The sequence below is a fragment of the Acipenser ruthenus genome, chromosome 17 (assembly GCF_902713425.1).
Source record: "Acipenser ruthenus chromosome 17, fAciRut3.2 maternal haplotype, whole genome shotgun sequence".
Classification (NCBI taxonomy): Eukaryota; Metazoa; Chordata; class Actinopteri; order Acipenseriformes; family Acipenseridae; genus Acipenser; species Acipenser ruthenus.
Genome location: NC_081205.1, coordinates 8,258,516 through 8,275,740, shown reverse-complemented (window position 1 = coordinate 8,275,740; position 17,225 = coordinate 8,258,516). Strand labels below are relative to the sequence as shown.

Below are 17,225 nucleotides of genomic sequence, written 5' to 3'. Positions count from 1 at the left end.
TAAAAATGCATTGTACTGTCCAAATACAGTGAAGCAGCCAAGGTGGGCACGACAAAGCGTTTAAGAGGTTTTTATTTTAAACAAATTGAAAACAATTCACCTTCAGTTAGGCTTTTAAAATGGAGACACAGCTCCCCATACACAGAGCTAAGACACTACCACACACACTACTGTATTAATTACTGATAGAAAGGGAATTCTGGTAATTCAATACATATTTGGTTGACTGCGTTGTAACTCAATGACCAGAAAGTAAGTAATGGTGTCAGATAAACTGTGCAGAACAGAGTTTTAGGCCCAGACTAGTTTCATACACACTGTATACATTTAAACAAGGAAGTCTTGCTTTAGACGAGTGATGTGGATAAAAGCACAACCTCCAAGTTTACTGCCCTCTAAAGCCAAAGTAATGGTCACAGTTTACAATTGGACTGTCATGAAAGTCAACTGTATAATCGTAGTACAGTGTGGCAAGGTAGGGAGATTGCCGAGGGCCCCCGGCGAAGCCACATTCTTCCAGAGACTGGCCTGGAGGAAGAAAAGACTGCTGGGAACACGTTTTATCCTTAAAAATCTTCAGCTTTGTGCTTTCGATTCCCACGTATTCTCGAATCCTTTTGATCAAACCATAGACTTTGATGCTGGAGCGGACCACCTCTTCAAAATGCCCAGGGTGGGATTTGACATTATCAAAAGTTATGAGCCGTAGTTTCACAAATATGAACCTGCATGTAGGGAAGAGAGAAATGGAATTGCAGTTTACTGTCTGGTACATACAATGGATCTTTTGTGTACAGCTGTCAGAAATTGAATGAAAGCAAGTTAAAAGCTAGAGATAATACAAGGATGATTACAAGGAAGTATTTAATTCTCTTTGAAAAGAAAAGGTTGTACAAACCTTTGATAAAAACTTTTTTTGTATGTCTCAGTCTCAGATGATTAATGCTTTCTTGTTGTGGTTTTAAATTGTGATTATAGATCATGTAATAACAATGTCAATTGTGAAATGGGAGGGTGTGTAACAAAACCAAATATACTCTTGCCTCAGTTATTTTGCTAGCGATGCAATATTGACGGATCTGCATACAGAACTGTGTGGTTATTTCTACATAGTGGATTGTAACAAGGGATATACAGTATTGACCGAGAATACATGCAAATAAATACTTCTAAAACTTTACTGCCGTAAACCATAATGAAAGCTTAGCAACATGTGGTAAAGTATAGTGAAAATGTGATATAATGGATTTTAAATTGTATAAATGTATGATAAAACATGTTAAAAAAATCATACACAGTAAATGTTCAGTTTAAAGATGGGAAACTGCCTTACACGTTTATAAGGGTATTTGCAGTCTCTAAACAAAATAATGCTATTTAGATTATTTATCTTGATTCACCACAACTGTGTCAAACTGTCCTGGAGTAAACACCCCCTTTATTTATAGACAAGTGTTGTAATATGAGGTTCAGGTGACAAAAAGCTGAGGAGTTGATTAACTGACTAGATTGTGTGCTTCAAAACACATTATTATCTTTTTTGTTGAAAGCAGGAATATCATCTTTTTTTTAAAAAAAACATGCATGGTTTTCTCATGCACACAAGCCAGTACTTTTGTACAAACTGTGGAGCTAGTGTATGATCTGGAGTCTACTGTATTTTCATCACCAGACTGCAATGCCATAAGAATAAAATAATAACATTTAGGAAGAACTTAATATAATTATTTTATGAAGCTGTTTCTTTCTGGTGTTATTATAAAAAAGGTTGATTGTGAAATAATGCAGGGATCTTACACTTTTTTGTTGTTGTAGAGGATTCTTTTGTTCGCAATGTTTTTGCATATGATTCAGTGCTGTTTTACATATCCGTGCAGCGCTTACCTTCTGTCTGTCTGCAGTGGTTTCCAGAGTCCCAGCTGACACACAGCACAGGGCTCCAGCTTCTCTTTAGTGAACTCTAAAACAGGCTCAGCTTCTTCAGTGGGGTCTCTTTCTTCCTCTGTTCCGTCCTCTCCCTTATTTCCCTCATCTAGATCCTCTCCCTCATCAGCATAAGCAGCTTTTGAATCTTGAAACCTTAAAAATGCATATTACAGTAGGTTTTATTTTCCCTTATTAAATTGTGTTAAAACACCCATTTGGATTCTGGAGTGGCTGTTTTACACTGCAGGTTCCTTGAACACCAGCTAGCAGCAATGCCAACCTCTACAGCTATGGCAAAAAATGTTGCATTACCCTATGGAATTAACTAATTTTTAATATATATATATATATATATATATATATATATATATATATATATATATATATATTTTTTTTTTTAAAGTTATGTCTCAATCCTAAAATCGTAGGTGGTGCAAAACTTTTAGCCATAGCTGTACAATTGCAAAGCTGTGCCTGTTTAATTATCGCTAAAAAGACTTGACACAGGAACGGCACCAATTAGCAGTAATCTTAGACTACCAACAGTAGGTTGTTTAAGATTAACAATAACCAGGATCTGATTCCTTATTTCCCTGAAACAATTTCCAGAGTGTTGACTGCCAGGACACATTGACTATTGTACCAGTCTGGACATCCTCCATTACAGTAACCCATTGTGGTCCTGCTCTGGTGGACAAATAAATATTTAGGTGGTTATCTATTTAGGTATCCCAAGATCCACTGGCCACCTCGTAAGGGTTTGTAAAACCGTTGACAAATTTGTAAAACTTTAAATAAAAGGGCCTTGTACTGAATTTAAGTAACATACTCTGAAAGACTGCAAAAACCTTTAAAAAAAGAAGCTAGTCTAACAGGTTTATCCATACTTTTAAAAGGGATACATTATGTCATCAGCATTTTTAAAGTATTTAATTACCCATCTGATATCCTATTCTTTGTGTTCCCTATCATAATGCAGTTTCTGCTTAGACAATTATCTGCCAGGCTTACTAGATTTTCCAGCTAAAAGGACTTTCTCAACCACCAAGTGCAAGTGTGATTTTCCATTTACTAACCCACAGTTGCAGAATGAGAATGGGCAGAAATGATAATTTCCACTGTTTAAATGTAGGGTTAAAGATATTTTCTCTTCCATACATTATACTTGTTATATAAACATAATACTCCATGGTTATTTCACCCATGAGAAAGAAGTAGACACCCGCTCTCCCATTCGGGGGCTCGTGGGTTATTCGCCATCCTTATAGTACTCTGTGAGCATTCACAGTGTATCTTCTATTTATACAATGTTAATCAGGTAATACATGAAAATTAAATGTAGCTGGTATATAAAGTAACTCTTTAAGGAGCAGCCCGTTTGACCCAATCTGAAACAGCTATACGTGGAAGCCAAGCATACAGTCTTTTAGCCATCAGTACTATCAATGTGTTGTCTCCCAAATCACTGCAGGGTCAATCAGCAGAAACAGATTAGGGAATCTGTCACCACATTTAACGTTAGCAACTTCATGAAGTGGCTCTCTATGCTGAAGCATTCGTCCTTTGAAGTTCTGCTTCAAAATGCAGGTTTTGTCTGCAAAGTAGCAACGGCTTTAATAGATAGATCAAGTCTTGTATGTAGGCACTCAAAAAAACAAACAAAAAAGCTAGCAACGTTCCTAACATCTTTTCAGAAAGGTTCAAATATCCCTTGAACTTTTAACACGTACCTTGCTTTTTGTAAACCTGTGCCAAGTTCAACATAGTCTATGCTCCCATTGTTGTTGTGATCAAGTAGTTTAGTCAGGATGTGGAGCTGGACTTCAACACAGGGGATACCCAGGTCCTTCATGCCTTCAAGAAACCAAAGCTTTTGTGTTAATTCAGCTGCAGTGTATACCTTTCATGTACTAGTTTACAAAAAGCTGCTGTTTGCATAGTACTGACTGGTGCTGTACAATCAGTGCAATCCCAGTCACCTTTCTTTTAGAAATGATGGATGTAAATTGTGATTTCTGTCAGGTAGCCTTATAAACGTTTACTACAGTAAACTTGCACATTGTCAGCCCATTGAATTGAATGGAAAGGCAAGGACAAGACGTGAACCGCAAACCATGGTTCAAAGATTAACATCTTACCATTCAATTCAATGGTCTGAGATGTCAATTCGTTACAGCTTTCTTTATAGAACCCTGTATAACGAGGTGTATCATAAAAGAATACAAGTTTTTCAACAACCTCCATTCAAAGAACACCTGAAGTTAAAAACAACTGCAGTACATGGTAAGGAGAGCTCACAGAGACACAACACATAATAAACAAGAAGACAGCCAGCACAGGCAGGGCCAAATAGGGAAAAGCATTGGATCTACCCAGCTGAAAATCCTCGCTGCTGAGAATCCCTCTCCCACTCATATCATAGGCTGAGAAGAGCTCCATTGACAGGCGATGGTGATCCTTGAGCCAGACATCCATCCGATCCAGGAACCGCTCATATTCATCAGTGTTTGACTGGAATTCCTTGCTGGCTTTCTCCAGTTTTGCCTTTTTTAAAGAAAAAAAAAATAAGAAGAGCAATGGATTGTATGGTTAGACTCGCCTTTAATGATATTCCGTTATGTTCCTTCAATATTCAGATTTATTACCTTCTGTTTCACCTGTTTCACAAAACCACTGCTGGGGAATGCCAAAGCACAGAACACCTCAAGAAATAGCGAAATGTATAAATGTGTCATTGGGCCTTGTTTTCTACTGTGTAGTAATGATAAAGCGTGATTTTAATTTAGAAAGATCATAAAATGATGCTATAATCACACTCTAATGCTTCCTATTCTCCTCTAAAAGTGCATGGCGCTTCATATGTAATTTTAACAGATGTTTTACATTCCTTTCTATTTTATGATGTTTGAAGTTATTCTGGTTGCTGCATCATCAATACTAAAGGTGAGAAAGTGAGACTAATTTGATTATTGGTCTCACCTTCCACACCTGTGCTAGCTTCCCTGCTCACAATTACGATGTGCTAGTTGAGTTTATTGCTGCTTTTAACAGTCTTAGGTTTTATTTCTTCTCTCAAATGGCTGTATTTTCATAGCGTTTAATCCAGTCTTTAATTAACTCCTATTTTTTTAAAGTAGAAAAAAACACTCATTTTAAAAAATTAGAACCAAAGTGCTATTAGTCATGGCCTTTAAGCTTCTCAATTTTATATCTTACATGGAATTTTCTCTTTAAAAAAAAATAGGAGTTATTGAAGGACTGGCGTAAACTCTATGAAAATATGGTCCAATGCATTTTAAAAATAAATTCCAGTAGCACACCACAATGCAATTGTCAGAATGGAAGCTTGCACAGTTGTAGAAGTTTCACTGATGTGATGAAAATTGAAACATAACAAAGACTGGAAACCAAAGAGGATGAATGATACGTGAGTAAGAGAACAATCCATTTTTTAAGCCCTTTCCATTCTGCCTTTAAATTGTGATTTAACTTGATTAAATCAGGATATTTAACTGCTTAATTAGGCCCATTCCACCCAGGGAGAGTTGAAGGTTTCCTGACTATTCCAGACCACTGAGTCCTCTTTAGTCTGGTAATTGTAGGTGTAGTAAAATAGCTCTGAATCTTTCCACTTCACTCGGATTTAAAGACACACTGTAGATTTCCAGTGCAACACAGGAAATGGCTGGAAGCCACATATCCAGAAAGCCCTAAAAGGTCATGGTATCAACCTATACTTTTCTCTGTCAAAGTGCTAATCGAGGATTTAAAGTATGACCTCTTACTAGCATTAACAGCTTTAGAAGTCGTCTTCCAAACTTATTTTTTTTATTGTTTATGCTTGTGAAACTGTGACACACTGATTCACCCATTTCAGTTGCTTATCTTACTCTAATTCATCCGCTGTTTATTCAAAATGCCATTACCAAATGCCACTAATATATTTAGCACTCCTTTACGGATAATGCAAGACAGATGGGCATTTCAATAACATATCCCACACTCTTAATAGCTTATGCTAAAGGATGTTCTTACTAAGTTTCATTATAGTAAGATAAGCGATTGTCTAGATATGTAAAAAAGAGTTTCTACTATATCCATGTTACCGATAGCATCTAAAAAGCTGACCAGTTTCTTTTCCTCTTTTGTTAATTTCTGCTGTTTCTTCTTTTTCTTTTTCTTCTTCATTATTCCCTGGTCACTTTGCTGCCCAGGCACCGGATTGCTGAGGATCTCCTGGTCTGTCTGGGGCTCTTCTGTCGGGTCAGGCACAGGGACAGAAGCTCTGTGGAAATTCAGAACATTTTTATTCCAAAGTGGAAATTGTTAAAGTGAAGGTTTACAATGATACAGGCTGCCAGTAGGTGGTGCTATAGTTTGTAATATACTTTACCATACCTTTCTGGCTTTACTAGGCATGCCTGTGCTATACCATGCTTTCCACTAGACTCAGCTACACTTTTCTGCTATTGTTGTCTTGATTCTCAATGGAAAACAACAGGCGTACCAAGCTATGCATGTTTTCCAGTTGCATTCATTGACCTAAATTCACTGAGCCTGCAGGTGGGAGCTCCATTCATCTTCCAGACACAGGAAATCCCGTCTGGGGGAGAGAGTGCAGGGGTCCCCTTGCAGATCCTTTAATCGAGGACCCAGGCTGCCAGGGACAGTGGGGAGCGTCTGTGAGGATAAGCCCGGCAGGGTCTTTTCTCATCACAAAAAAAGTCAGACACAAAGGCACTTAAACAAACAAACTTTGTTGTCTGTAATGACGAGATAAGTTTTTTTTTTTTTTTTTTAAAGCTTCATTTTCAAATTGACTCTGGTGGAAAAGTGTCTTTGTCTAATGTCACGGATGCCAATCCCAAGTCAAAGCACAGTATGGTAAAAGTGAATGTGATTATTTAATGCTATTTTCATCTTATGGGATTGCCATTATTAAAAAAAAAATGGAATATGATGGAAACCACAAATTAAATAATTGTATACAAATCTGCCAAATTACAATTTCGGTACAGCATACTGTATTATATTAAACTGGCCTAACAACAAAAACAAAAGACAAATTGAAACATTCCTAAAATGGGTGGGTCACTTGATGAAAAATACAGGAAATTCAAATGCTCTAATAGTTTATATTCAGCACTGTGTGTACAGTAGCTGTTACTGCTGATAAATATCAAGTTGTTTGGCACACCCATGATTCCACAAGAAATCTTTCAGCTGAAAAGGACTGGAGTGTTTTTAAATCACTCAAGAGAAGGGGTGTTTGAACAGTACTGCTGGAAATTGGTTCTTTATCTGCAGCTTTGTCTTACAGCGACCTCTTCAGGCAGAACCCAGCATGTGCAGAGATTTACATTCACTAGTTTCAGCCTTGGAACTGACTATCATAAATACTGAGATATAGGTCTCAAATGTGCACTTTTGGAAGAAACATGTGTTACAGCAAACATGTAGTTTCATTTCAAAACATAATACAGGATTTGGTATTCCACTAGGCTAAAGAAAACTGTTTTCTTTAAACTCTACAAGCAATGCTTTATATCTCTTATACTTCCTGGGTCATTTCACCTGGAGAGTGAAATTGTTCCTTCACTGGCTTCTTTCCTGTCAATAACCAATCAGCTCCTTCCCCTGCTGACTGACATGCTTTCAGCCAGTAACATGCTTTGACCCAGAAGACACTGCTGATGTGAAATAAGCTAGAAAGTTCAAGTGCAAACAGATAACCCAAGAATGAAGACATGGAAATAGAGAGCTTCTTGTAACCTAAAGTTAGTAATTGTTTTTAAATTAAAATGTGTGCTAGAACATGCCTTTCTTTCAAAACTGCACACGTGAGACCTATGCAGTGAACGGAATTGCAAAAGGGCGATTTAAGGAATTATTTTGTTAGCTACAATTTTAAAACTGCATTTTTGTTGTCATGCCTTCTACTTTCGCAAGAAGAAATATATTCATTACTCAACTCTAAATGGACTGGTCAGACACCCAAGTTGAAGTTTGTTAGGTTTCTATGGAGCTATGCATCTGTAAATAAAACCTTTAAAACATGGAAAGTACTGTTGTAGCTTTCTGTCAGCCACCAGGGGGCATAGTTATTTAATGCAACGTACATTAAACGTTATTTAATGTAAAGTTCACCACACATATTCAAAATAAGTGAACATTTTTTATTGGTGTTCTCACAGATGATGTATTGGCTAGAGTTCAGTCAAATGGTAACTAAGATTAGATTTCCCATCAGTAAATCATTTCACAGTAAGCATTTAGTTGGTTGTCAAGTCTACAATATCCCTTAATGATATTAATTCCTTGTGTGGTCTGTTTACATGCTTCCATAGTTTTCAGTGCACCACTTATTACAAAGCCGACCTTGTTGACAGTCCAGTGTATTTACATTCATCGACGTTAGTTGTTAACAGTAAGGCAAATAAACACGATGGCCCTGGTGATTATATTATAACAATGTAAAAAAAAAACATGAAAATGAAACACGCATGTGTAATAAAGCCATGTATAACACGATTTATTTAAAATGGAACATCTGGTTTAATGTGTCCAAAAAAAACAAACCAATAACGCGTCTTGGCTTTACAGTTAACACTCATTTCAAATACAGAGAATTACGACAGGCTACTTACTTTTTCTTGAGTTTAGATTTCTTTAATTTCTTCGGCATATTCACATCCCACAGTCGAGGTTACTTAAAATAGCAGCATTTAAAACATGTACAGCATTACCGAATTAGTGTATTATGGTTTTCTAAATCTGACCTTTACTACTCATGTCCATTGAATGGAATTGAACACATCCGTATTGAACAACGAAAAGAAAAACAAAGTTCAGGGTCCGTTGCTAGACGCGTCGCTAAGGAAAGCTCAGACAAATAAGTTAATTATACGCTTTAGTTGATGTCAGGTTACCGTAAAGAGCGTCCTTTAAAAGTACGTGTGTATCATTTGGGCTTGGATGATAAAGCAAAGAATGTCTTTAATATCATTATACAATAACAACACTTGAGACATTAAGCCATACGGATATTCCTGCTGCCCGCTAAACACAAGTGCTCACTCGCAGTTAAAACGCAAACGAAATCGTCAGACAGACAGGGCGCGTTAAGTAAGTGAGCCGCTCAGAGTGAGACGCTCAGAAAGTACACTGAGCAGATTTAAATGACTTAACGCTCTGCTGCTAAAAAATGGCGAATAATAATTATTTGCTTGTTTGTGTTTCTTAAGTGATAGTACATAAAATGGCCCCGTGTGAAGTTACTGTCCCCTGTACCTCGCTGAGTTCGGCTCTTTTTGGACTGAACCTCATATCTGGCTGTGTTTAATACCGGCAATACCGACGTTAATAATGAGAATTATGAATAATATTAATACTACAAGCCTAATAATAATACATTAATAACTATAAAACAGCTCTACATTAAAAAAAAGATACAAATTCGAAAACAACCATTTTTACCATCTTATTTAGCCAATTAACATCATATGTCGAAACCAGTTCATCGTTCTTGACAAATGTTTTGTCTATCCTGCCTGTCATCTCCACTTGTTTCCTGCAGGTGGACATTCCGTCAGCTCACTCTGATCACTAATGTATGAAAAATGCTCTGAGCGGCTCAGCGGGAGCGGAGATGAGCGAGTCGTTAAGTTGATTCTTTTACTGAGCCGCTCACTTACTTAACGCGCCCACAGACCCCTCTCATAGCTGCACTGTGCACGTGACACACTGGGCAGCACGCGCAGTGCCTACAAAGGTACCACCAAATGTTCCTGTCAGGACAACTGAGGAAGTCGGCACCTCTGGTCACTTCTTTTTAAAGTAACAAAAACGCTTATTCACTGCCAAACATGAACTACTTTAGATGTGTAATGGCTGCAGTATAGGATACTGACCTTTAGGTTTAGGGTTTCGGTGTTGGGAGATGATTATTCATTGTTTTATTAACAATAATATGATAACCAATCACGGTGCAGTGTCCTGACAGGAACATTTGGTTGGACCTAAGTTTGTAAGGACATCGCAGCACGCCAGGGGCGTTAACATTACCTTCCAAATGAACAGCACCCCCAAAAAAGCATGCCCAAATCAAATACATGTACTTAGCCACCAGCAGCTTCATGTTTTTACTGGGCTATAAATTTAAACTTGCCCTGCACCATCTGCCCATTCCTCCCTTTAGGCTCCTAATACTAGTAAACCTACAGACCTATAACATGCAGAATTGGGCCTAGTCTGCTCTGTTCAATTGCTGTTAGATATGATCAATCAACAAGATGGTTAAACCTAAGTTGCGTATAGAAATAAGTATTTTCTCTTCTCATATTACTGCTACTGATATAGAAAGCATTTTCACAAATTTGTCAGTACTAAAATACAATAGAAGACCAAGGCAAAGCTGTTGCACAGTTATTATAGTTACCTCCTGGTAAAATGATTTATTCTAAGCGTGTCGTGGATAAGACAACCGCCTCAACACATACAGTAACTCCTCCTTCCTTTAGTGGCATGACAGGAACACAGAAGGACTGCTCCCCGATGTGTACAACTCCTGATGTCACGAGCACACCAGAAACTGGTGTAGCTAGAAATCTGGAACTATAAGGTATTTGCTACTCTAAACTTATTTGTGTTGTGTGCAATGTATTCGTTTCTGTGTTTTCTAACAGCGTCGTTTTAATATCAAGTGCATCTACCGTTCTTTTTTTATGAGGCATATAAAACTCGTTATTTTCACGACATATCTACTGACATTTTATATGTGACCAAAAAAAACCCCCATTGAGTTGGAAGGCAATTAAAATAGTGTGACTAGTTCGCAGTCAGCAATCGGTGCAATATCTATCTATCTATCTATCTATCTATCTATCTATCTATCTATCTATCTATCTATCTATATATATATATATATATATATATATATATATATATATATATATATATATATAATTTTTATTTTTAAATAAAACATGTACATTGCAAACATAAACCCAAACTGTTTAAAACTTCAATTTGCATTGCATTTTTTTTTTACTGGACTTTGTTTGTAACGCCCATTCCTAAAATATTTGAGCAACTGTAGTCCAAAATATGTTGCAAAATCCGCGTCGGCTTTTGTTTGCAAACAAACCACGTGTGCTTTGAAATTCGATAAACACACGAGTACGCATTAAGGTCACTGTCATGGTTTTCTGAACAAGGTGTCAAGCGAAAATTGTCTCATGCACTCGCCTTACGTCTATCTCCACTTAATCTCCTGCAAGTGTATTAAAACAATTACCATCATTAAATCTCACAGCCGTGGAAAACTAGTGTTACTCCTTATACTCCTTACGCCTGGTGTATACTGCTCAGAGCTGGTGGTTTGCTGCTTATCGAGATGTTTTGTAATTTTTTAAAAGTCTATACTTGAAATTCTATTTATTTCTTATAACTATCCGCAATGTACAGTAGTCTCTTTTCTGTTCCATTTTCAAATATTGTGCCTGAGTTACGAAGACGCACCAGTGCTTAACTAGACACCGCGTGCATTGGCTCACACACCGGTAAATACTGTATTTCCAAAATGTTTGCATTAGGGATCTGAATGCATGAATTCTATTTTATTTTGTAGGAACCAGTTACAACCACTTTGAAAACATGGGGCCGTATTAAAAGCAGCAAATGCATTCACTTTTGGATTCTGAATAAAATGGGGAAGAACATGAATTTTAAACTATTAAATATACGTTTAAAGGAAAACAAAAGGTTTACTGTAGCGTTCTGTGAAAGTTAGCAGTGTTTCGTAAAGCATGGTAAAGGATTGTAATTGACAGTTTATAGTCTACCAAAGGTAAATTGAAGCAATAGCCTTTGATGGCAATGTTATGCAGCCTATGGTTCTAGGGTTTGTTTAGTGTAACACAATGTTATTAAAATTGTTTTCTTTTTACTTTTTTGTATTAGGACACGCACCATAATGTACATTAAGCTAGTACTTATAGAATATTTTATATTGGTGATTTTTTTTTTTTTAGTTATTTTTTTTTTAATTATCAGTTCCTGTAATCATGCTTTATATAAGACATTATCCTTCTCTGTTTTTATACAGTTCACAACATGGATCAGCTCAAGCAAGACATTTATCATCTTTGCAGCTTTCATACTGAGGGCATCCCAGTACTGAAGCTACCACTGATCTACAGACAAACCTACAGCAAGCAGTTGAACATTGCGCAGTATGGGTTTAAGAGCCTGGAGGCCCTGCTAGAGGTCATGCTGGACACAATTACACTCCAGTTTGATAAAAAGGGGCTCACAGTGAAGGCTGCAGCACCTAGAACAAGATTTGAGAACTTCACCAAGGGTCCCATTGCTATTCCATATCCACTGGCAACAACAGCCTTAACACAGAAATCTTCCAGTTAGTGAGCATTTTTTTTTGTTTGTTTCTATATGTAACCACAATGCAAAAACCTAAGCATTCATCCCCCACTTTAGCTGTAAATTCTAAATTAGAGCTGTAACATGAAAAAGTAGCTCCCCGTGACCAATATGCACTGCACGTATAACTGGATAATGGCTTCACTAGACATATGTAAAAGTGTGACATACTGACAGACAGACAAACAGACTGTCGGACACTAAGAGCTTGGGCTAAAGCATGGCATTAGCAAGTTTAATCACTGTGAGGTTGCCAAACGGTTGCAGTAACGGTGAACAGAAAACAAGGCAGGAAGTCCCAGATGGAAAGATAAACGTGGAAAAATAAACAGTCCAGTCCTTCAAAAGTCCAAATATAGTTAATTAATAGTCAGAGGATTAGCTTGCCTCTAGCCTCTCCAAACAGTGATAGAGCTCCTCCCTGCTGCTGCTATCAAACCACAATAACCAAACCCCCCCAACTATTGTCTATTATTATTATTATTATTATTATTATTATTATTATTATTATTATTATTATTATTATTATTATTATTTATTTCTTAGCAGACACCCTCATCCAGGGCAACTTACAATTGTTACAAGATATCACATTATTTTTACATACAATTACATTTTTTTTAAAAATTGTTTTTACACATTATTTCTACATACAATTACCCTGGTTCTGTAGATAAATGACATACAGTACAGAAAGACTATGAGATGGACAGATTACAGTAACAGCCTCCCTGTACCCGATATTTTGATACACAGTAACTTGTTGTAAAGGAGGCACTAAGCTAATTCCATGTTATTACTTACTGTTGCTGACTGCTATGAACGTATTATATGTTTAAGCATGCTTGGTTAATGAGGAAAGCTCTTTAGCACTAAAGTGCCCTCTTGCAACAGCACAGATGGAGCATTTCTGCTGTGGAAATCACATTAATCTTAACAGCTGTATTTTTCCTGTATAGATTTACTTTGTATACATTTTCTGTTTCGATCATCACAGCCTGGTGGCTTTTTAAAAGTTTAAAGCACTCCTGTGGCTTCAATACAGCTGTGAAACATGTCTAATCTCTAAGTACAGCTGATAGTCCTAAATGTAACCCTTAACCTGTCCCCCGCAACATTCTGCCCCTAGTGGATAAAATGAATATATCAGTAAGAAATGCATTGCAGAACTAATGTGGTATTTCTTACATCCATTAAGGGGCAGAATGTTGCAGAAGAGATGCAGTAGAATAGAAAAAAAACTAAATAATTCTAGAGGACACATTTTCCTCCTGGAGCCACTCTCAAATGTATTTTAAGAAGAAACTGTTTGAACAACCACTCAATTCCTTGTGTACCTTAAGGAGTTAACAGGAAAATGTGAACCCTACAAAAGATTTATTTTGTTACCTCTGTGTACTTTATAGAGTCTTTTTTATTGTTTTTAGGGTATTCCATAGAGTTACTGCGTGAATGGATCCTGGAACTGTGCCTGAGACATCCGGAGGGCGTTTCAAATAAACAAATAAGAAGCGCTTATGCCCAAAAGCACCAGACACACCTTGCTGTGAATAATTACGGCTTTAGAAATTTAAAATCATTGCTGGAGTCCATGGAAACGTTCGAGGTGAATGGTAGTGTTGTTAAAGTAAAGACTGGAGGTGCAATGGCAGACAGTTTCGGAGGGGCAGAAGAATCTGTCTCCGACTGCACAGCTCGCAAGGCTGTTGTTTCTCAGACGAAATTAACGTCATTCCCAGGTAAGAAATCATGACAGAAAACTGGTACTAAAAGAAGAGTTCATTTTCTTTACTTTGAAAACTGTATTAAAGGAGTGCTAGTCAATTGTTTTTGGTGCAAATATTCAAACAAACACTGTCTGAAATGTATTCAGTGTCCATATATCACAGGATTTTAGGAGCTGTGTGGTCCAGTGGTTAAAGAAACGGGCTTGTAACCAAGAGATCCCCGGTTCAAATCCCACCTCAGCCACTGACTCATTGTGTGACCCTGAGGAAGTCACTTAACCTCCTTGTGCTCTGTCTTTCAGATGAGACGTAATTGTAAGTGACTCTGCAGCTAATGCATAGTTCACACACCCTAGTCTGTGTAAGTCGCCTTGGATAAAGGCGTCTGCTAAATAAACAAATAATAAATAATAATAAATAAACAAATAATGTATGATAATTTATAAATGCAAAAGACATCATGCAAAGAAAACCAGTGCAGACCTTTTTAACTACTTAAGTTTCCTTCATCAGGTGACCAGTTGCCCCGACTTCGAGAGGAACTGACCGTCCTGTTCCTATGTTTTCCCGATGGCATTGAATTATCCAAAATACGGAAGAGTTACAAAACAATGTTCCATCGGAAGCTGACATTATCAGAATACGGCTTTGCCTGTCTGAAGGATCTGTTGTTGTTGCTGGGGGACACGGTCTGTGTGGAGCGCCAGGGAGAGAAGAACATTGTAAAGACTGTAAGATCGACAGCAACACTGCCACGGCCTGCGGTCACGTGTCCTGCGGTCAAGGAATTGGCAGAAACCAAGAGTGACCAGAGGCCTTCTTCAGTGAAACAGTTTAAAGGTATTTCATTTTGTTTCTTTAATTTCTTTTTTTACAGTTCCCTTCCCTTTTTAGGACTTTTCACTCAATCTGAGTGGTTTGTATTCAAATATTGAACACGTTTAATACACAAATGAAAACAGGAACACATAAAAGGTTCACACAAAACAAAGCAATTCAAGCTGGGCGTTCGCCTTCACTATAAAGTTTTCAATCTAAAAACCCAGGTTCAATCACCTAACCCCATCACAAAGGATATTCTCCTGCTTTTATACGGGTGGCCATTCTCCAGTTAGCATTCCATTACCTAATAGGAGAATGGTCACACCTGTGATTGTTGGCAGGGACAACATTAACCCCATCCCTGCCAACCTTACATTCCCACACACTATTTACACAAGCAGAGCTTTTGCCCTGCCACAAAGACGAACTCGGGTGACACATTTACATGATCAGCAAAAGAGAGGATGCAAGTTGTCAGCATTTCCGATTTGCTCAATACCCTGATTTTGAAGACACCTTGCTTTTGTGGTTTAAATATGCCCCTGTGATCAGAATGGGACATGCAGATTTCAAGTTGCATATAAGTTGTAAGTTCACTTACAACTGTATTTTTCAATAAAAGGCACAGTATGTTTAAATGTATAGTACCTTTCATTGTACTTTAAATTAAATTTGAATTCAGGGTTACTGTCACTTCAATAAAAACTGACAGTATGCATTTGGACTTGGACTCCTGATAATAAGAATTACTGATCAGACAAATTTGTTTTGCCGGTCCCTTGAAATTTGTATTAATGAGAGTTGGCTGACAAACCACATATGAAAACTGGTACAAATAATTTGTTTCCCAGTTTTTTGCAGCTCACATGCTTATAAGCAAATAGTTTTAACCTCTGGCTCCATTAGTGATAAAGATCTCTTCACGACATTTCCACTGCATTATGCCCCCGGGGGATGCTTTGTTTTTGTTCACAAAAGACATATATTTCCTCTATATTGTTCCAATGAGTAATCTGATCAGTTTGGTTAAAGGACAAATTTAGTAAAGGCCTTTACAGAAAAAAGAAACCATATTGATATCTGTAGAATTGTATATTAATCCATATCAGAATATAATTATCTAATTATATAGGATACTCCGTAGCAATATATACAGTCGTTTCTGTAGACATATCTGTATAGATGACTATAAGGTTTATATAGAGAATACTGTAATAGATACCAGAAGGATTATGCAGTAAGGCATGACAATATAGCCCAGGAAAACCTGCATTGTTTGAATTGGCAACAGATAATATAAAAAATAATAAAAACGAAAAGCCAACAAAAGTGTAATTAACATTTCTTAATTGAAATACAATCAATGTTTCTGCATTTCTTAAATGCAGTTACTTTAGTTGAAATGCAGTACACCATGTTCCCTTTAATGCTGTGCAAATGTAATTGGTTGCTCTTGTGAGACAAGCACACGTGGGTTGGTTATAAAGTCTGCAGTGTTGCTAAGGGTGCTGAGTCACATGACCACCAGTGAAAGCAGACAGAATCGAAACAGATCCAAAGCTTCTGATGTGGGGAAAGTGAAACTTGCAGCAGGTTTTGTTTTCAGATGTCATTTTTGTTTGAAGCAGTTTCTGTTTTGTTTATTGGGAAGTAAAATAACAGGGCTTGCAACATTTCCAAGAACAGATAATAAACTGCAATTCTTCTTGTAAAAGTGACGTTATTCTTTGGAATTTTGTTACATTTGTGCCCCTGGATACCAAAAATCAAAAGTACAGAATTTGTATTCATCATTATACCAGTGTTTGCAACACCTCCCACATGCTTTGCCTTCATGATTTGCTGAGTCATATAAGTAAGCTACCCATAATGTCCACATTAATTGATGTTTGATCACATGACTGTTTAAGGCCTTACAGTTTTGTAAATGAAAAGACCACAAAACAAATAAAGACCCTAATGTATGTGTAACTAATAATCAGGTCTGTCGGTCTGTGTAACACTTGTATGCTGCTATATATATGTGAGAACGTTGCACGTTCTTAGGTAGTGTGAATTGTAGAGGTTTACAGCTTCTTCAACTTACTTTGGGCATTCTTGAACACAGGTTATTGACGCTATCAGAATCTGTGAATAGAAAGTGTACTAACATTCTAGAGAACAGCTTATCCAATTGTGATTCTGTTTATATATCAATTTGTTTTTATTTTGTGTTTTTGTTTTTTAACCTGAAACCCAGGACTCAGTACTAAAATATGTTAGTTTTCATATCCTACAGTATTGAGCAATCCTAAACCTGACTTATCTTGAGAA

General features: G+C 37.1%; 2 protein-coding genes across 3 annotated transcripts in view; one reads left to right on the top strand and one right to left on the bottom strand.

Moving 5' to 3' along the window:
• Nucleotides 1-54: 54 nt before the first annotated feature.
• Nucleotides 55-9,526, bottom strand: LOC117423768 (uncharacterized). Of its 2 annotated transcripts, XM_058989909.1 has the most exons (6): nt 8,574-9,526; nt 6,055-6,211; nt 4,299-4,470; nt 3,657-3,780; nt 1,885-2,079; nt 55-725 (listed from the first exon to the last, which is right to left on the bottom strand). In XM_058989909.1, the coding sequence occupies exons 1-6, from the start codon at nt 8,609-8,611 to the stop codon at nt 386-388; spliced, it is 1,026 nt and encodes a 341-aa protein (XP_058845892.1). In that variant the 5' UTR covers nt 8,612-9,526; the 3' UTR covers nt 55-385. The 2 variants fall into 2 exon arrangements, with proteins under 2 accessions (XP_058845892.1, XP_033895802.2); XM_034039911.3 differs by lacking the exon at nt 8,574-9,526 and having other exon boundaries at nt 6,033-6,170.
• A 933-nt stretch (nt 9,527-10,459) lies between these two features.
• The window catches only part of LOC117423499 (uncharacterized), a 63,220-nt gene continuing 56,454 nt past the window's right edge, over nt 10,460-17,225 (top strand). Inside the window, exons 1-4 of the mRNA XM_034039384.3 lie at nt 10,460-10,546; nt 12,032-12,343; nt 13,791-14,102; nt 14,604-14,930. Of these exons, the coding sequence (XP_033895275.3) occupies nt 12,040-12,343; nt 13,791-14,102; nt 14,604-14,930 (943 nt within the window). The 5' untranslated portion in view covers nt 10,460-10,546; nt 12,032-12,039. The remainder of the gene's footprint in view (nt 10,547-12,031; nt 12,344-13,790; nt 14,103-14,603; nt 14,931-17,225) is intronic.